Source organism: Danio aesculapii, chromosome 6 (genome assembly GCF_903798145.1).
Source record: "Danio aesculapii chromosome 6, fDanAes4.1, whole genome shotgun sequence".
Taxonomy (NCBI): Eukaryota; Metazoa; Chordata; class Actinopteri; order Cypriniformes; family Danionidae; genus Danio; species Danio aesculapii.
In genome coordinates, this window is record NC_079440.1 from 44468318 (window position 1) to 44494538 (window position 26221).

Genomic DNA, 26221 nt, shown 5'->3' on the forward strand with positions numbered 1-26221 from the left:
CCATCCATCCATCCATCCATCCATCCATCCATCCATCCATCCATCTATCTATCTATCTATCTATCTATCTATCTATCTATCTATCTATCTATCTATCTATCTATATATCTATCTATCTATCTATCTATCTATCTATCGTAACATCTATCTATCGTATCCATCCATCCATCCATCCATCCATCCATCCATCCATCCATCCATCCATCCATCCATCCATCCATCCATCCATCCATCTATCTATCTATCTATCTATCTATCTATCTATCTATCTATCTATCTATCTATCTATCTATCTATCTATCGTAACATCTATCTATCGTATCCATCCATCCATCCATCCATCCATCCATCCATCTATCTATCTATCTATCTATCTATCTATCTATCTATCTATCTATCTATCTATCTATCTATCTATCTATCTATCTATCTATATATCTATCTATCTATCTATCTATCTATCGTAACATCTATCTATCGTATCCATCCATCCATCCATCCATCCATCCATCCATCCATCCATCCATCCATCCATCCATCCATCTATCTATCTATCTATCTATCTATCTATCTATCTATCTATCTATCTATCTATCTATCTATCTATCTATCTATCTATCCATCCAACTATCTTAATTATGTGGTGGAAACCAGCCTCCATAATACATTATGTGAACATAAATAAAATAATAAAGTTATTTATTGCCATCAATGGATCCATGAAGATCTTTTAACATCCCTTTTTCATTGTACAAAATATTCTTCAAAGTGCAGAATATTAGCAATGATTTATCAGTTTCTTATTCACACTGTGAAAAAATGCATGTCTATGAGATCACTTGGAAAACACCATTTTGCTCTTCCAGCTGATTTAAAATAATAAAAAAATACTGACCACAAAATAGGGGTGACACAGTGGCGCAGTAGGTAGTGCTGTCGCCTCACAGAAAGAAGGTCGCTGGTTTGAGCTTTGGGTGGATCAGTTGGCATTTCTGTGTGGAGTTTGCATGTTCTCCCTGCATTCGCGTGGGTTTCCTTCCGGGTGTTCCGGTTTCCCCCACAAGTCCAAAGACATACAGTATAGGTGAATTGGGAAAGCTAAAATTGTTCATAGTGTATGTGTGTGAATGAGAGTGTGTGGGTGTTTCCCAGTGTTGGGTTGCAGCTGGAAGGGCATCCACTGCGTAAAACGTGCTGGATAAGTTGGCCGTTTATTCCACTGTTGCGACCCCAGATTAATAAAGGGAAAAGCCGAAAGCCGAAAAGAAAATGAATGAATGATTACAAAATATTTAACAGTGTGTATTTGTTTTCCTTTAAACAAACTTCACTCAAATGGAAGAATAAAACAGAAAAAAAATGAATGGTGTAAATATACACTTAAAAGTATAATTAAGTTATCTTCACTGAACCCTTTTATAGTGTCTTCCAAAATGCGTACACAGACTACAATTGGGTGCAGTTATTAAAGCAGACAGATGTCGAGTGTTGATGAAGCATTTCGAGAGATAAACTGCTGCTCATTACGGCACCAATAAACAGTGTCAGTCATGCAGACAGAGGTAATGGTATGTTTCAAACAGCCAGAGAGAGCCCTTCTATCTAACTGTCACTAAGAACGGTGCACACAGTCAGTTGACTTTCATCTTTCTGTGCCAATACTTACGAAATGCTCAATTACCTGACGCATTTTTTTCTTTATTGTTGGTTATTAAAAGAAAGCTCTACATTAGACATCTGTATTTCAGAGATTTCGCTGCTTGCCGAATTGCTTTGCTGATATATTTGTTGTCTCTCTGTTAGCATTAGTTCAGGATTCCGCTTAATTTTCGGTCACACAAAGAACTCCAATGGGCTGAATAGAGCTGTAGTTGCCAGTATGAATTAATCACTTGCTATTCCTGAGGCTAAATGTTCCTCTGTGTGATTACAGAATGGAGGCAATCAAGAATTAATGCTGAGCATTTAAATATAGAATTCCACTTCAATAGGATTATCATTCAGTGCTTTGCGAGAGCATTGAAAATTGTTGTTAAAAGTCCAATTTTATACCTTTAACTTTCTTTTAACAAGTAATGCTCCTGTTTGAGCATAATAAAGTTATAAAGAGCAAAGAGTTCTTCTCTATTCTCAGTAAGCACTGTTTCCATCGTCCAAAAGAGACAAAGCCTGGGTGGTCTAATATTCATTTAATATCTGCTGACAGATCTAACATACAGATGCACTTTTTCCTGAACTCTACATTCACAGACATAACCAACACAATCCCACCGAAATTCATAACTTTTTGATTTAGTGGCTAATTCTTTTGAACTTATAGACTCTCGTTTATACATCCGCCTATGATGGTCAGGTTTATAGGTGTGAAGCACACCTCTTTTTATAAATCATGTTTTCATACAAGTGAAATCATTTGAATTCATACAAATTAGCCACTTTTCTGACAATATGAAAAATAGTTATGTTTCCTTGTGAGATTGGACAGGACATATCCAAAATTGAAGAGATAGTTCACCCAAAAATGAGAATTTCCCCATGATTTAGGCCCAATCCCAATTCTACCCCCTAGCCCTTCCCTTTACACCCTCATTTTGTGTGTTCACGCGAAGGGGTAGGGGTGTCCCAATTCTCTTTAGTGTGAAGGTGTAGGGCTAAGGGGAAGGGCAAGATAGCCCTTGAACTGGAGATTTTTCAGGACCACACTCGAAACCAAGGGGTAAGAAAATTTCCTAGAATACACCAACTACAACGGCAGCATGGCTGTACAAAGAATTCAGGAGATTAAATTTGTATATATTTTTTGTCATTATTATGAATTTTGACAACAAACAAGCAAATGTTTTAGCCTCCATAACAAGCAAGGTTGTGTTTCATGCTTTAAAAAACAATTATAAAAACCCAGCAAAATTTTGCTATTTATTGTCCATAATAATAACTGTTGTAGAGTAGTCCCACAACATACTTTCACATGGAATGAGCTTTTTACAGTGTCTGGTATAATGTTAATGTTGATCTTGTTTTAGTGTGTTTAGATGAATATGCCCTCTATGTAAATGCACAGTACAGTTACAATCTTATTGCTACATTATACCGTTATGATAGCATGATATCGTTGCCTTCAATGATTTCCTGAAGATAAATACCAAAAAAAATAAAGTAACTGGAATAACTAGAGCAGTCACCATCTTTGATCTCATATGAAGAGATCGTGATGACATACGATAATGTGCAGGTGTTGTAGTGCTGTCTCATTTCTTAGGGGTAAAATTTGAAGGGGTAGTAGGGTACAAAAATACAATTGGGATTGGGCCTCACTTACCCTCAAACAATCCTTACTTTTTTCCCAGAATAATTCAATCAGAGTTATAAAGTAAATAATAATATCCTGGCTCTTCTAAGCTGTACTATGGCAGTGAATGGCATTCTATTCCAGACAAAATAGTGCATTCTCTCATGCACCACACCATTCCAGGTGATTAATAGAGTCTATTTAAAGTGAAAGGATGAATTTGTGTAAGAAACCTTAAAACCTTATTCGCAAGAGCTAGAACTACAGAGAATTCAATAAGTTTGTTAAAATAAAACCCTTATATTTTTTCTTAAACTTGTGCATATTTCATTCTACCATTGTTATTTTATTAAAATGACAAAACACAAAAGTATTTTTTTTTACCTTGAATGACCATAACGGTCAAATTGACCACAAGCATTTTAGAGTTCGCTGCTTTTCCCCCTTTCCCTTGAATATGCATGCCTCTGTTGCCTAGCAACATTCAGCTAACAAAACCATAACTTCCTGATAGCAAAAATACAGTAACTTTAGTTCAGACATGCCTTTCAAACTTTCAAAAGCAACCTTTCCATTGCTGTGAAAAAAACTTTGCTCTCCCGTTCGCCAGAGAAAGTGATATGCACCTCAGGGAGAGTTTAAGTAACTCATACACAGTTATAGCCTATATTACAAATAAGACTGTATTTCTAGGGTAATGACTTAATAAAAGCCGATAAAAGACATTCAATGGTTAATTCTTAAATATGACATGATAAAAACATATTTGGTACAGTTTTATGGAATGATTATCATTCTAGTAGTTATGGACATTTGGCAGTTCCAGTGCTAGAAATAAAGGTACCAGGAAGAACCAAAGATGGGTTTTTACAGTAATGCCATTGAAAACCAGAACATAGAAGAGACTTAACCACACTACAGTATATAATGAAGTGGCACATTCCACAGCATGTCTTTTTGGGAGATTGACCTCAATATAACTTTTTTTTCACTCTGGTTGCATGGTTTGGAAGTCTGTCCCTTAAAAACAGGAATAGACTGAGCCAGGTTATTAGGTGGTCTAGCAGGCTGATTGGTGTATCACAGCTAAGTATTGAATCCCTGTATAGTAGGCAGCTTTTATGGATTGCCAAAAACAATAGTAGCTGTAGCTCTCATCCTCTGTCTGAGGAGTTTATCCTACTCCCTTCGGGTCGAAGGTTTCAGATGCTTTTTTGTAGGACAAAACGTTACAGGAATAGTTTTGTCCGATATCATCTACTGTCGCTCTGAATAAATTGTAATGTTTTATAAGGTACTTTTGTATGTGTATATGTGGGTATGTACACTTGAAGTCAGAATTATTAGCCCTCCTTTAAATTTTTAACTTTTTAAAATATTTCCCAAATTAAGCTTAACAGAGCAAGGAAATTTTCACAGTATGTCTAATAATATTTTTTTCTTCTGGAGAAAGTCTTATTTGTTTTATTTCAGCTAGAATAAAAGCAGTTTTTATTTTTTTTAAAACCATTTTAAGGTCAAAATTATTAGCCCCTTGAAGCTATATATTTTTTCGATAGTCTACAGAACAAACCATTGTTATACAATAATTTGCCTAATTACCCTAATCTGACTAGTTAACCTAATTACCCTAGTTAAGCCTTTAAATGTTACTTTAAGCTGTATAGAAGTGTCTTGAAAATTATCTGGTAAAATATTATTTACTGTCATCATGGCAAAGATAAAATAAATCAGTGATTAGAGATGAGTTATTAAAACTATTATGTTTAGAAATGTGCTGAAGAAATCTTCTCTCTGCTAAACAGAAATTGGGGAAAAGATAAACAGGGGTGCTAATATTTCAGGGGGGCTAATAATTCTGACTTCAACTGTATGTGATTTAATTGTTTGTATTAAATGCCAAAGTTTGCGGCAAAAATAATCTACCTACAGGTACCAATAAAGTCAACTCAACCTAACTTTTAGACTAACAAGAAAGTTTTGACTTCTGAAACTTTTGAATAATAGTATTACTTATTATATGACAAAATAAATCAAAGAAATTTAGATTTCTCAGTTCATGACCCCTTTAAATGGAGATTTTTCTCCTTGACACAAACGCATCATAACATTTCTTAGCTTCTATTAACCCATGCAGCCGTGTAAAGCTCTGTTTTGATTGATAGATAATCTACCTTCTTCTGGAAGGGGGAACAGACGCTCATTTGCATGTAAAGAGACACACAATTATTATTCATTTATATACTGTATATATGTGTGTTTACTTATAGCTTTTTTCAAGTGTGTTTGCTACTAGGCCTCTATAGCAAGGTATAACAAATGATCTGTGGGATTGCGAGTGCAGTTGCATTGATTATAAGCAAACACTTTAGAGCCGGATATGAAATAAGATAAGATATCAATTACGAAGTTTCTACACCTGCTTCCCTGTGAGTCATTCAAGTGTGGTGAATCACACTCGCAGCACACGGACACAAGCAAGCATGCAAAGGCACTGGTGGGAGTTTAATATAGGTGAAGACTTCTGTATAACAGCACCAATACCTTATAAAAAAAAAAGTGTAGCTAGAGCACAGGAAGGGGTGGAGGTCAGCTGAATATATCAGCAGAGGTTTTTTATCTAACCAGCAGTCCAGAAAATTCATTAAGCATTCAAACACCAGACTTTTCTCTCAGCTGCTGTGAGGGAAATGCTATCACAGCTTTGAGGCCAACACATAAAGAGATTCAGAAAACTACTCTGGGCTGCTGCTAGGGTGGGAGCTGTGCTGGGGGAGTTGTTACATGGTTTCTAGGGTTTTCTGGATTGCTAAGAAGCTGCACAATGGTCCAAATGGTCAAAAGTGCCAGATTATGCATCCAAAAACTGCTTATTTTTTGAGTAGACACTTTATTTGAACTTTGCAACTGTTATAAAAGAATGTTCAGAAACTGCTACCATAACTGAAAGAGGGTAAAAGAGGTTGTTATTTTAGGTTATTATAAGCTATACAAAATGTTTAATATAATGTAAGATAAAATTACTTAAGTTAAATGGATCCAGCTTAAACACTTATGGAAGGAACATTTCCTTTTCCCCACAGAAATAGTGTGCAAAGTGCTTCACAACAATCATTGCCATGTATTGCTTAAGGGGGACAATAATATTGAACTTAAAATGTTTTGTTTTTTATATAAATCTGCTTTTACTCTAGCCAAAATAAAACAAAAAACTACAAATACTTTCTCCAGAAGAAAAAATATTATAGTACTGTGGAAAAAAAATCCTTGCTCTTTTAAACATCAATTGGGAAATGTTTGAAATAGAAAAAAACACTCAGGAGTGCTAATAATTTTTACTTCAACTGTATATAGTATCCACTCACTGACCACTTTATTAAGTACACTTTACTAATATCCGGTTGGACCCTCGTTCGCCTTCACAACAGCCTTAATCCTTTATGGCATAGATTCAACAAGGTACTGGAAAATTCCTCAGAGATTTTGGTCCATATTGACATGATAGCATCACACAGTTGCTGCAGATTTGTTAGCTGCACATCCATGAGGCAAATCACCAGATCCACCACATCTCAAATGTGCTCTATTGGATTGAGAGCTGGTGACTACGGAGGCCATTTGAGTAAAGTGAACTCATTGTCATGTTCAAGAAAGCAGTCTGAGATGATTCATGCTTTATAACATTGCGCGTTATCCAGCTGGAAGTAGCCATAAGATCACTGTGGTCATAAAGGGATGGACATGGTCAGCAACAATACTCAGGTATGCTGTGGCATTGACACCATGCTCAGTTGGTACTAGTGGGCTCAAAGTGTGCCAAGAAAATATCCCCCACACCATTTCACCACCACCAGCTTGAACCATTGATGCAAGGTAAGATGGATCCATGCTTTCATATTCTTGACACCAAATTCTGACTCTACCATCTGAATGTTGCAGCAGAAATCGAGACTCATCAGACCAGGCAACGTTTTTCTAATCTTCTATTGTCCAATTTTGGTGAGCCTGAGCGAATTATAGCCTCAGTTTCCTGTTCTTAGTTGACAGGAGTGGCAGCAGGTGTGGTCTTCTGCTACTGTAGCCCATCTGCCTCATGGTTGGACGTATTGTGCATTCAGAGAAGCTCTTCTGCATACCTCGGTTGTAACAAGTGGTTATTGGGGTTACTGTTGCCTTTCTATCAGCTGGAACCAGTCTATTTTTAAAGAAAATTACCAATATTCAAGGATAAAAAATGTTAAAAAGCAAATACAAAGTTTCTGATTAAAATCCTCTGTATATATTCATACAAGAAAACTATTCTAGATGTCATGAACGATATCATAAATCTTATCATTAAAAATGTCATAAAAATTACTATGGCTAGTAATTAATAAAAAAAAAAAAACATCTGTGTTAAAATGAGTACAGAGAACACTGCATGCAAGCAATCAATAATTCAGTCCAAAAATTGACGAAGGATACAAAAGACAGTCCGGGCAAGTTCAAGCAAAAGCATGACTTATGAATCGGCTACCACTTAAAGATGCCTTTTTTTCACAGCAAGACATGGAAATTCAGGAGCATCGGATAAGCAGAGCATGAAAGTCTTCAGTCATTAGTCTCGCTTTTCACAATATTAACATTAATGAACTAAATGCATGTTTATTTCAGGATTTTAAGGCCTTTAATTAACAGGAATCACTGAATATTTCTGTCATCACTTGTCTCAGTTACACCCGAAACAGATCATGCGTATAGTCTGTGTGTGTACGCTATCTCTGGAACAGCATTGTAAACCAGTCTACATGGCTTCAGCTTTGATGTACTGTCAAGCGGATGATATATGTTTCAGATTTAGGGGGTTTGGGGCTGTGCTTTGGACCAGACACTTTACAACAGCACCTTCATAAATAGCTGCCAGGCAAGGACATGCACTTTTTATGAGAAAGGCCCCAAATACCAACCTCAACCAAAATTACATCTCGTTTATCAGACTCTCTCTCTTTCTCTTGCTCGCTTTCTCACGCTCAAGCCCTAAAAGCTTCTTTAGCTTTGCGTCTGCTCTGTCAAAGCCCACCATTCTTATCGCTCCACGGGAGAAAATGCCAATAAAGGAGAGTGGAGAAGCTCTAAAAGCCTAAAGCAACCTCCTGCCTGCTTCAGTCGACTCCACGCAGCTACCAGAGAGTTCACACCGCTGTCAAGCAAGTCTCACCTTTACAAGCCCGCTCTCATTTCCCAGCCATACACTTGCCTGAGTAAAAAAAATTACAGCTTAAAAATTCATGGACGGATGCATGGTTATCAGCTCATAAGTGTGACATGAGAAAGCGTTCAAGAGCATTTCGGGAACACGCGCTAGATAATGGATTTTTTTTATTCCCTCTTACCGTAACCCAAATCCCAAGTGTTATAAAAAAGGAGCATGTCATGAATAAAATGCAAGGAAAATGGTCTACCAGGGTTGTGCAAAATTCTGAATCGAGGAACTGGCTGCCTTTCAGTTCACGAGATGGAGTGGAGAGAGGTTTAAAGCAGGAAGACATTTAACACATCTTATGTAATCTGGGGGAAAATGTCTGTCAGTGTGTGTCCTAAAAATATACTGCTAACACTTTGAAATACTGGTCCATTAGTTAATTCATAACAATAACTAACAAAGAATAATCTTGTTAAGTATTAATTAATCATAGTTCAACATTTACTAATGCATTATTAAAACCCAAGGTTGTGCTTATTACATTAGTTAATGCACCCTGAGTTAACATGAACTAATGTTATTTAACTTAAATAGCTTTAACTAACATTGGCAAAGATAAATTAATACCATAATAAATGCATTATTAATTGTTTGTTCATGTTAATAAATAAATTAACTAATATTAACCTGATTATTTTAAAGTGTTACCAATATATATATATATATATATATATATATATATATATATATATATATATATACCAGGCCCATAGCCAGCCTGGTGAAAGGGGTGGTTCTATTTTTCTCAAAAAGTGGACCTTTTTTGCGATTAAACGCCTCATTTAGGCTACTATTTAATTATAAGATTTAAATGCTGCATTTTAGTGACATTTTAAGCACTGTTTAAGTTGAAATAGATTGTTGGATGGTCATCATAACCGAAAAAACTAACCCTACATTTTAAAATTCATGGATAACAACAATAGCCAAAATAGTATTCAAATAAATTTTAATATCAGTCGTTTTTGGTACTTCACAGCTTTTCATTGATAATTTTTTTTTGTTCCAAGATTTAGAATAAAGGTTACTTGTAAAATGTTTTCTCTATTTAAATACAATACAGTAGTAAAAGATTATTTTACTTCATCATATTGTATGTTTTCTTGCACAGATGGATGTTGAGTTGTGTGCACCGGCCAAAACTGATTAAGTGAAGTCACACTGAAGCGACAGCCAAAAGGATTCCACTTGGTCTTAAAACCTTTTTCAATGTTTTTTTTTTTTCACTATTTATGATGGGATAGTAGTCAAAATAGGACAAATAAGTTCATGTATGGGACAAATTCTGGACCTTTGTCGGTAAGGGGTGGGTCTTTCGAACCACCCGAACTTCCCCTGGCCACGGGCCTGTATACATTTACATTTACATTTAGTCATTTAGCAGACGCTTTTATCCAAAGCGACTTACAAATGAGGACAAGGAAGCAATTTACACAACTATAAGAACAGCAGTGAACAAGTGCTGTAGGCAAGTTTCAGGTGTGTAAAGTCTAAGAAGCTAAGTAAATTTTAGTAAATTAGTAAATTTTTTTTTTTTTTTTGTGAGAGAGAGTACAGTTAGTGGTATAGTCAGAGAGGCAGTTAAGATTAGGAAGGAAAGTGGAGACTAAACAGTTGAGTTTTTAGTCGTTTCTTGAAGACAGCAAGTGACTCTGCCGTTCTGATGCAGTTAGGGAGTTCATTCCACCAACTGGGCAGATTGAATGTGAGAGTTCAGGAAAGTGATTTCTTCCCTCTTAGGGATGGAACAACGAGGCAACGTTCATTCACAGAATGCAAGTTTCTGGAGGGCACATATATCTGCAGAAGTGAGAGCAGATACGAAGGAGCAAAGCCAGAGATCGCTTTGTAAGCAAACATCAGAGCTTTGAATTTGATGGCAGCCAGTGCAAACGGGTGAGTAGCGGAGTGACATGTGCTCTTTTGGGTTCATCAAAGACCACTCATGCTGCTGCGTTCTGAAGCAGCTGAAGAGGTTTGATAGAATTAGCTGGAAGCCCGGCTAGTAGAGAGTTGCAATAGTCCAGTATACACAGGTATATCAAATGAAAAAACCTGCCACTAAGATTATTTTTAATGTCTTTGAAGAGTGGCTAGTATTATTACAATTTAAAATACTATTTTATAAAATACATTCTCAAATGTGCTTTAATCCAGAGATGATTTTTTTTCTGCAGCAATTCATTTATTATGACATGATCTTTCAGAAATCATAATATTCTGATTTGATGTTCAAAAAAAGATGTCTTATGATTAGCAACTGTTGTGCTGCTTAGTGTTTTCTACATTATCATTACAAACACATTTATTATCACTAATCTATAGTATACTTTCAAAGTAAATTTCTTTAAAAAATAGATTTGATATTTAAAGGTTTGTACTTTAGGTCTGTCAAATATCTTTTGAATAATTTCTAAAACATTTCTGCCACAAACATTTTAATATTACCTCCATTCAGGATATTGCACCAAAGTGATGCTTGTCCCGGGCCAGGACTTGAAACTTTAATAAAAATTATATGAATTTCATGTTTGTTGGTGGTGGTGGGGGTGGTTTACAAAAGCTTTCGTAGCACTTTAGTTAAAGTAACAATTCATACTATTAACTTGTGGCTTATTACCTTCCTATTATTAAAATATTAACTGTTTACTAGTACTGTTTAATAGTACACCCTCACTAACTATTAATAAGCAGCTAATTTTTAGTTTATTGAGCTTAAAGGCTTACTTAATGGTTTGCTAATAGTGTGAACAGTACTATAAAGTATGAACAAAAAATGCTATTGTAATCCTCATTTATAATACATTTTATCATCTATTGATATTTGTATATGCACAAAACTCTGAATCAAAATCATTTGATGTCTTGCTGCAATGCATCTTGATATGCCAAATTTGAAAATTCTCCATATTTTTTTTTCTACACAATAACATGGTAAAAACCATTGGAATGTAGGTGGTTTTGTGCTAGACAGACTCTAATCACAACATGTATATGGACAAAACCAGCTTGAAATGTTAATATGTTGTGAGACACAGGATAGGTTGTTTGCAATCATGTGGTTCTGGTGATGCGCAAAATTCAGATGGAGAGCAGGAAGTAAAAAACTGAATGGGAGACATAGGAGAAAGTTCATATTTGTGCGATTTATACCATATTTCAAAGAAGATATAAATAATATAAATGATATAAATAGACAATAATAACTGTCTAGTTAGGGTTGCATTTCTTTCCTGTTCTGTCGATGAAACCATCAACAAACATTCACTGCTGCTGCGCATTTCGGCGTCAATATTACAGTTGTTTATTCCGTCAAAACGCCAGTAAAGATGGAGATGTCATTGCAGCGATTACATGACATGTTATGTTATTTATATTCTCCAGGATTTTGTATTAGTGTGGTGGTGTTTATATCTGATTTTTATATAACACATTAACATATAATACACAAAGCTATTGGTGCTGTCAAACAAATTATCGTGTTCAAAAAAAGTTTGTACACATGGATGTACATAAAAAAATATTTATTACAAGCCGACTTTTCTTCAGTTTTTCAGCCAGTTTCTTGAACGTTCCCGCCTTTATAAGCAAAAACTTTTGGAAGTCTATAAAAGCTGTTTGGCATTTCTAGTTTGGCAGATTTAAACGATTATGAACAACATAAAAAGAAACATTCTGATGTTCTGATCGAGATTCCTATGTAGAAGAATCACTTCCTGCCCTCCATCTGAATTTCATGCGTCAATGATGTCATGTGAAAACAACCTAAAAAGAAATGACAGAATTTTCATTTTTGAGAGGAAATTATGATTCTAAAAGACAGAAAACAGCAGACGAACAGGGAATCCCCAGCGACATTTTCAGAAGAGAGTTTTGAGAAGAGTTTCAGTCCAGAAAGCATCTCTCTCTCTATACCGCATGAAGTCCTCTCTCACAGCATGCAAGTGGACAGAAACATGCATGAAAGTGTGCTAAAAACCGGAATATTAGTAAAAAAAGCAGTTATTAGGGGAAAGAGGAAGCAAAAAAAATGAGAGGAAGGCACTTTCTGTATAGGGATAACATCAAATCTAAAATACACTCAACTCTCTCTTCCTCCTTGTCTGTTTTTTCTGCATTATTAATGCACTCCGTGTCCCTGTGCGGACACTGCAGTAATTATGCTCACGAAACCTTAAGAATGAACAAATTTCTCCATCTCACAGAGTGACTCATATACTGCAACCACAGCGAGGATCCGACCGCCGTTGATTTTAATGTGTTATTTAAAAGCCTGCATTCGTCAGCCAACATTTCTTCTGTTGGGGGATAAATAATTAACATGTTACTTCAATTCAGTGAGGCTCAAATTGTCAAATGTGCTATTATTGCTGTTTGCAGTAGGGCTTAATGAACACCTCGTTACCTGTGATGCCAAGAGCAACAAGAATTATACTGTAATAAGGCGAGAAGCATATATTTTTGTACTTAATTTTTTTTGGAAAATAACTCGTTCTTGATTATAATAGTCACCTGTGAAATATATTACAGTATTCCACAGACTACCTCTCCAGTGTAAAGTTTTATTGCAGTTTTTTACTTATACATCTTATCACTTAGAAAAGTAACACAACAGCTCAGAAAGCAACATAGTTTATGTCTATGGGAGGAATAATTTGAGATGAAAACTGAATAAAAGCACAAATGAAAACTGCAAAAATGTCCATTTCGGCTTTAATTTGTTTTCCATTATTTTTTATATCAAAATACATTTACTTAATATGGTAAATTATAAAATAAAAAGCTATAATAATTTAGTTGTTTTTGACCTCCACCCCCTCTCCATATTTTACTTACATCTTAATTTAAGCGAAAAATCAATTCATCTTCATATATTTTTTCAGAAAACAAGACTTCATATTTTATAGTCATTTTAAGTACAGCTATGGAAATTTTTAAATTTCAATACCACTTGAAAATGTATTTAACTTAAACACCGGTCAAAAGTTATGGGTCAGTAGGATTTTTAAATGTTTTAAAATAACTTATCCTGCTCACCAAAGCTGCATTTGTTTAATCAATAATACAGTACAAACCATACAATTTTGAAATGTTATTGCACTATAAAATAACTGTTCAAAAGTAGATTATAATGTAATTTAATTATTTATTCCAATGATTTTAAAGATTAATTTTCAGCTTTATTACTCCAGTCTTTCGAGTCACATGATCCTTCAGAAATCACTCTAATATTAATTATTATTATTATTATTATTATTATTTATTTTATTTTTTTATTATTATTATTAGTGTAATAGTAATAAAAGCAATAATGACTGGAGTAATAATTTCATTTGAAACTACATACATTAATTAAGCAGTCATTTTTTGTTTTAATAAATATTTAACAGTTTAACAAGTTTTTACATTTAATAAATGCCACCTTGATGAACAGAATCATTTTCTTTTAAAAAAACATAAACAAAAAACCTGACCCCAAACTTTTGACTGGTAGTGTAAGTAAACTAAACATTTTTATTGAGTCTCTTAACCCTTACACAAGTATGATCACACCGGTGTGATCAGTCTGGCTGGTCCCTGAAGAGTACGATCACACTGGTATGATTAGCACTTTCAGTCATCAACTACTAAAATTCAAGTCTGAGGGTGCGTGCTGAGGCACAGAAAGAAGTGCGCAGCACTTGTCATAAATCAAAATGTATCCATGCTTTCAAACAAATAACATTTATTTTAGGTTTCAGACATTCAAATATAGACATAACTACAAGCAAAACATACCATTTAAGGTTTGTAAATTACACTATGGACACAATAATGTAAAATCTATGGAGACGGCAATAATAACCCTTGTTATGTGTTAGGTAATTTTGGGTATTACTTTATTTTGATGATCCCTTTAACGTATTGTGTTGAATTTAAGTTACAGTGCATCTCAATAGATTATGAGTAGACTTTTAGGTTGAGGTTAGGGTTAGTGTAAGTTGACATGTACTTGCAAAGTTTCTTATAGTCAGTTAAATGTCTGTTGAAGGTGCAGTGTCAGAAGATATTCTACTAATCCTCAAATGAGAAGTAATTGGCATGCAATTGCAATACAACTTTTAGGGACCATCAAAATAAGTTGTTACCTTATTTGTCAGTATAACTGGACAATGTGCTTTGTTCACATAAGATACACAGTTTATGTTACTAGAATATTTTCTCTACTCCTCTTTCAGATTCCAAAATTATGAATAAACATGACGTAACTCCAGCACCTCAGATCTCTCCTGCGGATCCTCTCGGATCTACAGCTGCCATTGGAAGTTATCAAGAAGTATTTTTATTATTTATTAAATTATCCATAACGTTTTCATATAACAAATATTACGATCATTATTAATAGACAAAATATACTGTATGTTCTATCACATATTTGAGAAATGGAGTATCAGAAATTTCACAATTTAATTAGAACATTTGTCAATATTTACCGAAAAGAGCAAAAAAATAAACTTGACGTGTCGCCATGGGAACCTTATGAAGCAATGGATTTTAAGTAACGCTCTTGAAACAAACACACAAAGGAGGGTCAGCTGGAGTATTTAAAACTCATGCGTGAAAGGGTTAATTAATTCCATAGCTGTATCATTTTGCTAAATGGATAAGAATTGTTATAAGAATAAAATTATTGTTATAACATCATGTGAATATGACCACATAATGTTGCAAAATGAGTTTGAAATGAAACATGAATTCAACTCATTTTAATCGCCACGACTGCCTCTTGCTTTGATTCATCCACGAAAGGGTGTAGATGAATTTTTATTAGCGCAGGAAGAGTCATACTCCAGGAATGTTCATCGATTTAATCAATTTATCATGCGTATTACACATTTTCTTCCAATTACCACTCCCGCTCTCTTTCTTTAATATATTTAGATGTGCAGATCTGTGGAGAGTGTGATCAAGCTGTCACTGTCTGAATTTTTTAAAGCTAACATCTGCAGCATGTCTGATCCTGACATCCCAGAAAGTGTCAGCAAACGCCACACGCTTGGCGGCAAATTGGATGGCTCGAGCATATGGATGACAGGTAGCCAGACACCACCACTTTTATCCTCATTAGGAGACTGCAGATTTGTTTGACTAAATGCTACAGTAGGAGCCCACAGAAGTGAGACTGTTAATGATATCTAATTATGTTAAAATGTTAAAATTCACATAATTTCATCCCCTGACCCCAACCCCCCAGGTCCTAAGCTTTTTAGTACAGTCTCCCATGCCACATCCCCCACTCCTCAACTTTGGTATAGTATCCATAGCTGCTGCCGCTTGAGACCCGGTCCATGGTACATTTACTAACACCACTAAGCACTCAACACCCCCTGTTCTCAACTTCATTACTTAGACACCCCAGTAGACAGTATTTGGTTGTATTGTGAATACTTACAGCATCTTCTGTATTTGGTTGCATTGTGAGTATTTGGAGGACTTTTTTTTTTGCCTTTTTCTGAATTTGTTTGTGCTGTGAGTATTTGCATCTGTGATGTATCGTGATGTATACACATCGTGATGTATACTTAATTTGATTTAGTTTTTGATATATACATCCATTTTCTTCAGTTGAAGCTTTATCTGTCACCATACACTAGGCTTTTATTTGATTAAAGGTTTAACTGAACTAAACTGTGGGCTTGTGCATCCGTTTGAATGACAGCCACAGTGTGATAAACGCAATATACATGCAAATGAACCCTCATGCACATTTATGACTTTCCACATCATGAGATCTGATTATCAAGAAATCCTACTGGGAAAAATATATATATTTATTAAACTGAGTGACGAAAAACCAATACCTGTATGGATACATCACTGTAGGATCCTCCAATCACGCCTGATATTGCGAGCGGAACGTCATCATGGATGGCGTAGGATCCATCCGGACACGTGTACTCACTATCGTCCACTTTTGTAAGCGAAGCGCGCACAAATTCTAGCGACTGCTCGAGTGCGTACGTGTCTTTTGAGCAAGTGTCCAGAATGTGGGCACCTAACGTCACCCCGGGCAAAATCTGATCATCCTGATTGATCTTGTCCAAAGCTAGCAGCATTGCCTCAAGTCTCTGAATCCCTCTCTGTGTATTGATACGACCACAGTCCTGAGCTCCTTCCCCTTTATGATGCACAGGGAACAGGCCTCCGATCACTAGATCTCCATCCATTACGATCTCCTTCTTGGAGGTGTCAGTGTTGTACCCTGGAATTGCCAATGCTTGAGGTGTCCTGGCCAACAGAAGCAGCAGCAGAGTGAGGTGAAGCGGCCAGGAGGGCCCGTGACCTCTAAAATGAGCTGACCTCTGAGCCATGGCGCACAAAGATCGGTGCATTTAACAGGGTCAATCCCTGTTTGGTAGTCTTTGGTCCTCTCGCTTATTGGAAAGGAGCAGTGCTTAGACTAGAGCTAGAAGAAGACTTCAGACAGTTGAGTGTGAGTGTAAGCAGTCATAAGCAAACTGGAGGATCGCCGCCATCTCCCGCTTGTTAGAGAAGATCACAATCTGTGGATCAAACAGAGAGATTGAGCATTAGATGATGCATAAACTGCAAATTCACCATTGCCCTGAGGTTTGTTTTTTGAAGACAACGGGGATAAAGAATGGGCTGGGGACGTGTTCACCTCGCAATAAAATGAGATGCAATTTTTCATCTGTTAATTGTTTCTTATTTCAAGCAAAAATGGAAATGCTATCATCATGTAGCTATTTGCCTTCATGTCTTTCTAAACTTTAGTTCTTTTGCTAAACATTGTGTGGACACGTAATGGACGTCAGTGAAAACTGTCACGATTTTAGAATAAAGAAAGGTTCGATAAATTCGAGACATAAATGAATCCAATTTAAAGTTTTACATCGCCTTCACTTCTCTAACACCAGATTAAGTAAAATATTTCCCTCTGTATCCCCTAAATGTGACAGATGTGATGGTGTAGAGTGGACTTTGGCACATTTATTTGGGTTTTGTCCTGTTCTTTATGAGTTTTGATCCAACATTTTTAAATTGTTTTCCAGTGCTAATGGAACCAATATCCAACCTGACTACAATACGGCTGTTTTTGGATCTTCTAATATAATGGACACCTTTACATTAACCCAACAGCAAGCCCTGATGGTTGGCTTGATTACAGCTAAAAAGATGATCTTACTTAATAGGAGATCTCCAAAGGCTCCCTGTTATCAGGGATGGTTGAACGAGTTATTTTATGTCATTCAAATGGAACAACTACATCTTGAAACTTCACAGAAAAAAAGCTGAAACCACATGGGAACCTATCTTATGACTCTTGGGAATTTAGCATTTAAGTTTGTAAATTTTCATCTTTAATTCTAATCTATATATATATGAGGTGTGTACAGGTATTTTTGCATGCAGCAAGTTTATATGTACAGCTGAAGTCAGAATTATTCACCCCTCCTGTTTATTTTTTTTCCCAATTTCTGTTTATCAGAGAGAAGATTTCTTCAGCACATTTCTAAACATAATAGTTTTAACAACTCATTTCTAATCACTGATTTATTTTATCTTTGATGACAGTAAATAATATTTTACTAGATATTTTTCAAGACTCTTCTATACAGCTTAAAGTGTCATTTAAAGGCTTAAGGTAATTGGATTAACTAGGCAGGTTAGGGTAATTAGGCAAGTTATTGTATAACGATGGTTTGTTCTGTAGACTATCCAAAAAAATTGCTTCAAGGGGCTAATAATTTTTACCTTAAAATGTTTATTTTATTATTAAAAACTGCTTTCATTCTAGCTGAAATAAAACAGATAAGATTTTCTCCAGAAGAAAACATATTATTAGACATACTGTGAAAATTTCTTTGCTCTGTTAAACATCATTTGGGAAATATTTAAAAAAGAAAAAAAAAAATCAAAGGGGGCTAATAATTTTGACTTCAAATGTATGTGTGTGTGTTAATGTGAGTGTTTATGCATGGATGGAGTTTATAAGTATGTGCATGTGTATGCATGCGTCAAGTTTCTATGTATATAGGCAAGTTTCATATATGTTGTTTTGAACATTCAATAATATAGGTGTATACACGAGTAATTTATAGGTGTATATGCACGTGTTTCATGTGTGTGTTGATAAGCAAAGTTTGATTTAAACCCTACACAATGCCTCATAAATATATTCATGACACTTGCTTTGAAATGTGAGTATTGTCATCTCTTGTTTATATGTATATATATATATATATACATATATATATATAAATTGGTTATTGTCAATTGCTCTGTACTATATTTTTCTTCTTTTTATTGGTATTGTACTGTTTTGTTTAATATCTTATGAATGTTAAATAAAACAAAATATTATAAAAAAAACTGTCACGACTTCCTTTAATATACAAATACAACTGTACAGTCAATTTAGTTTTAACAAAATAAGAGGCATCATATGAATTAAATGTTGTAACTTGTTTTGTTAATTAGTCCTGTGCTGAAAAAGACCGCTGTATAAAAATTTTGCAAAAAAACCACAAGACAATATCTGAATATATAAATAAGATCCTGTTCAAAAATGTACATATCCTTGAATCTGCATTTTCTGGATTTTTTATGTATTTTTATTGAGTTATTCTTTCTTTTGTGCTGGGGAGTTAACCCACGTTCTGTGTATTCTTGGTTTTCCAGCATCTTTTGCATGATTGAAGACTTTCAGTAATGATGATTTTGTTAGTGCACTGAGAACTGAAGGACTCAAACATCTGCACTGGATGACATTGTGTAACTTTTTTTTTTTTAATTTTTTTAATTTAGTATTTCCCTCTAGAAGCTACATTAAAGACTTATGTTTCCCCAGAAACAAAATAAAAACCAAATCATCCAGTTCAAAAAGTTAACACTGTTAACTTCTTCAAATTAATTATGAAGATGTATGAGGCTTTTTCTAAAGAAGTGAGTTCAGGACAAAAAGGGACACAGGAACTATTAATACTACTACAAAAAGTGCTTTATTATGCATGCCATTCATTGTATTATAAGTTATGTTTCATGTAAAAGGGCTCATACACTACTTGCCAAAAGTCTTGTCGCCTATCCAAGTTTTAGAAACAACAAATAACTTGATTTCTAGATGATCATTTGGTCTCAGAAGTGGCTTATATGAAAGGCAAAGGCCTCTAGATTACGCTTATTTTACCAAAATAAAATATCATCATGCCTTTATTTTTAATCATTAAATTAGGACAGTAAGGTTTGACTTTGCTTAGACAAAAGTCCTGTCACTTAACAGAAATAATGTACAGTATAGAATATAAAGTCATGGTGCAGTGGAAAAAGAATGAATATTGTGTATGACTCCCATGAGCTTGGAGGACTGCATCCAGACATCTCTGCAATGACTCAAATAACTTATTAATAAAGTCATCTGGATTGGCAAAGAAAGTGTTCCTGCAGGACTTCCAGAGTACATCAAGATTCTTTGTATTTATCTTCAACTTCTCCTCCTTCATCTTACCCCAGACATGCTCAATAATGTTCAAGTCTGGTGACTGGTCTGGCCAATCCTGGAGCACCTTGACCTTCTTTGCTTTGATGTGGAGGCTGGAGTATAAAAAGGAGTGCTATCCTGCTGAAGAATTTGTCCTCTCCTGTGGTTTGTAATGTAATGGGCTCTCTGCAGATCTCTTACACGCACCCATACTGAACATAACCTCAAACCATGATTTTTCTTTCACCAAAATTCTTTTTCACCAAAAGAATCTTGGGTCCATGCAGGTTCCAATAGGTCTTCTGCAGTATTTTTGATGATTGGGACAGATGATTCATAGGAAAAAATTATATTCTGCCACTTTTCCAAATGATCAACTGGAAGTTATTATTTGTTGCTTTTACAACTGGGATCGACAACAAGACTTTTGTCAGGTCAGTATATATAAATAATTTCACTGTATGTAAATATCTGTTCTGGTAAATAGCATTCAATTATCCCTACAGTTATTGACATTGCTAACATTTTGACTTAAAATAAAGAAACTTTAAAATTTGCGTAAACTGTTTCTTTAACTGAACTGCAGGTGCTACAGCAACACAATTCCTGGACTAAATATGTCACAATCCACTTAAACAGGTGAAATAGTGGTTTACATAATCCGTTTGTGTTGGAACCTCATGAATAATTTCTGTTTGTGTTAATGTTGCATTCCTGAATCTGGACAGGGGAATTCTTGTATGCATTGCTTGGGACTGGATGGGGAGAGCAAATGTTGAAATTAAGTGTTATTCCATGTATTTTTAAGCAAGATGAAAAACGTAGGATCTCATCAATCTTTCATGTTCTGCTATGTTGGGATTTTGAAGTTTTGTGGTGAAGAGCTGCTTTAAATCGAAAAAGAAATTTGCTGTACAGACGCCAGTTCGGTTTCTTTAGTCTTGTAATGCAATTTGCATACAATTTGCAAAATCCAGCATGCAAATGTCATGTTCAAATGTTTATGAACCAGAAAGTTATTTCATCAGTCATTTCATCACGACCAAGGCGGGGGAAATTAGATGCCAAGTATAACAATCATAAATATCATAGTTTCATTGCACAGTTTAACGTAATTGTTTCAAATATTTTATATTGATAAGACTCCAGGACATTTATATCCCACAATACATCACTGGGATACAAATCCGAATAGTTCATTTCAGTGCTTACAATGAACAACTGACTAAAACTGAGGGTGAATTAGCATTTGCTTTATTCTTTGCCTATCAGTATTCAAGAGCAGCACAGAAATCCCCAACTAAGGGACTCCAGCATCATTTGTTGTACAGATGAAGTATCCTCATTTGGCTGCACTGAACTGAATTTCTCAGAATTTGATGGTTATTCATGACTGCATCCATACATCTCTGCAATGACTCAAATAACTTATTATTAAAGTAATTAGTAAAGTCAAGAACGCGTCAGGACTGCCAGAGTTCATCAAGATTCTTTGGATTCATACCCAATGCCTCCTCCTTCATCTTACCCCAGACATGCTCAATAATGTTCATATCTGGTGATTGGGCTGGCCAATCCTGGAGCACCTTAGCCTTTTTGCATGCAGAATCTTTGATGTGGAGGCTGAAGTATGAGAAGGAGCGCTATCCTGCTGAAGAATTTGCCCTCTCCTGTGATTTGTAATGTAAGGGGCAGCACAGATATCTTGATTTAGAATTTTTGTGGTGAATCAATTGATATAAAATCAGAATAGTTCATTTCAGTGCTTACATCGAACAACTGACTAAAATTGAGGGCAAATTAGCATTTGCTTCATTCTTAGTATTCGAGAGCAACACAGAAATCCCCAACTAAGGGACTCCTGCATCATTTGCTGTACAGATGAAGTATCCTCATTTGGCTGCACTGAACTGAATTTCTCAGAATTTCTCAGTTATTCCATCAGGCCACTGGATTGTTAGCTCACAGCACAAAGTTTGGGTTCCCTAAGGCTCCTTTCCCTTAGGCTACTGGGCAGTCCACTGAGGGCTTTGTTCACTTGTCTGTGTGTGTGTGTGTGTGTGTGTGTGTGTGTGTGTGCGTGTGTGTGCGTGTGTGTCTGTGTCTCTGTGCTCAGGGGACAGTGTGACCATTGTAGTGTAAAGCTATAGCTTGCCTGAACTCATGTGGAGGATCACTATCAGACAGCTTGTAAGCCAACATCTGCTTCACACACACTCATAAGGATCACAAACACATCAGCGATTGCATATACAGTATTTGCACTTGTCAAGGCAGCGACCTTAAGAAATGCAGATACAGCAAGCACGTCGAACCAGAATGATTTATAAAAGATTCAGCAAATTGACCAAACAGGGCCAGTTTTATTTTCCTTCTCTCCTTTTTTGCATGCTACGCAGGAGGATAATTTCACACATGCTAAGAGGTGTGGAGTTTAGCTTTCAGATGCTGTGAGTGATGTAATTATGAGCTTCCTGGAGTGTGTGAGAGCGTGCAAGGTTGTTATTTACTTTTACATTACAATGACTTTTCCAGTACACCGCTGGAATTTCAATGAGCGAAACAAAAAAGGAAACCACACTCTTCAGCTAATGTAAAAACATGCATAACTATAAGGATAAAGATAAGAAATCACTAGAAGTATTGCGTCATGTGCACATATGCTGTGTGAATGCTTTCTGCACCTCATCTACTAAAAGAATTATGCAAATCAGGTACAGTATAGCAGCACCAACACTTTTAAGAAGTTGTGCACACAGTCTGCATAGCACGACTCCCCAATTTGTAGGCCAGTCGAGACTGCTGAACTTGCCAAATCAGCGGTTTCAAATGCTAAAAGTGTGCTCTATGTATGTGCACACACAATGTATGCTTGAAAAAAACCTGTGTGCAGTAGCACCTGATCATTTGATCATTTGCACCTGATCAAGTATTGCTGCTATGATTAAAGAAGGTTTACAGAAAATGAAGTTTCTGAAAAGTCTACACTGCAGCTACTTTATGATACAACAGAGGGTTAAAGCTTTGGTATCTATTAAATAAGTTTTCATTAAATCAGAGGAAGAATATGAAGATAATGAATATTTTACACATTAATCATGGTAGACAGGGGGACCCTAAAAATTAAACAGATGGCTCACCTAGAAATGAAAATTGGCTGTTAATTTATTCACCCTCAAGCCATCCAAGGTAGGTGCCTTTTTTCATCAGTTGATCATTAATGAAGATTTTTAGAGAAAACTATGGTGACTTTGAGAATCAAAAACATATACAGAATTAAAAAAAAAAACAGATCTAGCATGAAGGATCAGTCAGTACAAGAAGCTAAACATTATTTATAACATTGCTACCTTCTATCCACAGCCTTGAAAAAATGTTCTCAACTTGTAAATGATAATCTGGAGTCTTCTTGCTAAGGCCAAAGGTTTGGCACAGTGTATAAATCACACATATTAATTATGTTGGGCATGTATATATAGACTCTGTAAGTGTAAAAAGTAGTTTTATATACAGTATGTGATCCTAAAACACACACAAAAAGTCCACAAATCCCCCCACAAAAGTTGCAGGGGTACATTTTGGCATTAGACAACAATGCATAGTATTACATAGTAGGTGTAGAGTATTTGTCATTAGAAAATTAAGTAAAGATATTTTGCACATTTCCTACTGTAAATATATAAAAATTTATTTTTTGGGTAGTAATTTGCAATGCAAAGAACTTAATTTGAATAACTTTAAGGGCCCTATCATACACCTGGCGCAATAAGGTTCAAGACATGTATGGTGCGATTTGTTGCTATTTTTACACCAGCACAACTGCAATTTTCACAATTTGCACCATACTGTTTAAATAGAAAATCCATTTGTGCCACTTTGTGGACTCATGAGTGTACCGGTCTAAAAAGAAGATGTGTTAAGGCGCATTGTTGGCGCAATGCCATTTTGAGGGACTGAAATAGACTGTGCCCTATTTTCATGACAATTAGCATTTTTATAATGTTATTATTATTATTATTATTATTATTATTATTATTATTATTATTATTAGCAGTATTATTTATTATATGCATGTTTATAATTGTTTTATTATAAAAACAAGTTTAGATTTGTTCACCTGTCCGGTAGTAGTACAGTATGCATCACCATATGCGGCATAAGAATAAGACGTGTGTTTGGATATAATGACCACACTTCTTTAATATTGTTTATTTATTTGTTTGCTGGAAATTAGAACTGAATTTAAAAATAGTTTTGAAACAAAGTTTTGTTCCTAACAAATGAAATTAAATATGTAGGCCAATGGATGTGTTCAGTAGAGTGCGTAAAATACAGTTTCCTTACCCACGAAAGTAAAGGAGTAAAGTAAAGAGTAAAAGTAAAGTAAAAAGAAAGTAAAGAGGCTGAATAGAGGAGGCTCGTTCTTTTTCCTCACAATGCAGATGGTCCGTTTCATTTTTTTCTTGGTAGTGAAGCATTCGGTTTTTCCGCTTACAACATCCACCATGTAAATAAACTGGTGCAATGCAACTGACACTTAAAGGAAATGAGAGATGAGACTCAAAGTCTGTTTATCCATCCTTAAAATAGCAAAAGTGGATTCGGGGACATACTTGATGCTTTTGCGCCATGTGCTTTAAACTTTGCGCTGAGATTGTTAAAATGGAGCCCTAAAGGTGATTTTTTATTTTTTCATTTTTGAACCCTAAAATTTAATTTGTAAATAGTTATATTGTCTAAGACTAACAAACATCAATGAAAAGCTTTTCTTTTTTTCTTCAAGGTCCAAGGTCTCAAAAAACTAATTTTTGTGTGAACTATTAATTTAAGGCTTTTTAACAAAAATTACATTCTTTTTTACTGAATAAGTGCATCATACAGACGTAAAAAATGCATTTAATTAAAAAACAATTTCACTGTGAATGCACTATACATTTTTTACTATGAAATGGCATAAAATAGTGCACAAGTATGCAATTTGAGACACGCTGTATTTCTTTTCAACAGGAGTGTCATAAACATCAAATGAAAAATGAACAGCCAAACAACAGTCAAATGACCAATGGGAGAGTGAGCATTTGGGAACTGAAGTGTGTGTGTCCATATCTCAACGATATATGTGCTCATCTCAGTGAGACACACACTTACTCATTAGGGTCTTCTCCCTACCCTTTGTTTCCATGGAAACTTGCCAGACGAGAGAGAGAGAAAGAGAGAGAGAGAGAGAGAGAGAGAGAGAGAGAGAGAGAGAGAGAGAGAGAGAGAGAGAGAGAGAGAGAGATTGAGAGAGGCAGGCTGAAAGGGCCAATCTAGTCTGCTAGTATGGGAGTGGGGATCCTATGGGAATTCTTGTAAAGCTGGTGTAAATTGGCTATATCTTTTTTATGACATACATGCCCTGAACCGCATCTCTTAAGGATTAATACTCACATCCCTTCTGAACCATAAAGATTATTTGAGACCGCTGTTCTGTACAACACCATTTATTTATTGGATGATAAGCTTTTTAAGTAATATCTGACACCATATACTGCAGGTGTGAAAGTACATTAACATGAGGTTCTATTGAAGTCAGTCAAGGGCTGGCGTGCAATAAAACGGTAAAGCACTGAAAATGCCCCCTATTTGTGAACAGGAATCAGGTGTGGCGGAGAAAGCACTGTGTGAGGAATAAAGCGGTGAAGTCTTTAAGACGAACAGAAAAATAGTATGGAACGAAATTTGTGCCAGTATTTTACAAACAAATTTGGCATTTTGCAAAGAAACAATGCAAGGGATCACCCAACTCACAAACAATCAGAAACCACTTTGCAAAAGCAAATGTCAGTTTGAGCAAAAATCCAGTGGTGTTAACAAATAAATGTATAGACTGATTTCACATGGCCGCCATTTTAAAAGTGAAAGCGAGGCTGCAGTGGGAAGAAACCTGGAAGTATCGCCTGGAGTAACACAAGAACGGCGTCTGCGATGACGTATTGTTGTGTACCTGGCTGGATATCTTATCAGCGAAAGGAAAGTGACACATAATTAACATTTCACTGCTTTCAGAGTGACCCGAATAGCCATCCTGAATGGATAACGAAAATAAAAAGGGATATCAGACTTCATTTTCAGCTAAGTTAAGGGAAATGGCAGCAAACATTATCTTTCCCAAACACACGTTCTAGATGACATTTCGTCACCTTAGAATTATAAGGTTCTATCGGAC

General features: G+C 35.5%; 1 protein-coding gene across 1 annotated transcript in view; it reads right to left on the reverse strand.

Annotated features, from left to right (window-relative positions):
* Positions 1-26221, reverse strand: part of grm2a (glutamate receptor, metabotropic 2a) — an 86241-nt gene that overhangs the window by 38103 nt on the left and 21917 nt on the right. Inside the window, exon 2 of the mRNA XM_056460345.1 lies at positions 16373-17074. Coding sequence (XP_056316320.1) covers positions 16373-16903 — 531 coding nt within the window. The 5' untranslated portion in view covers positions 16904-17074. The remainder of the gene's footprint in view (positions 1-16372; positions 17075-26221) is intronic.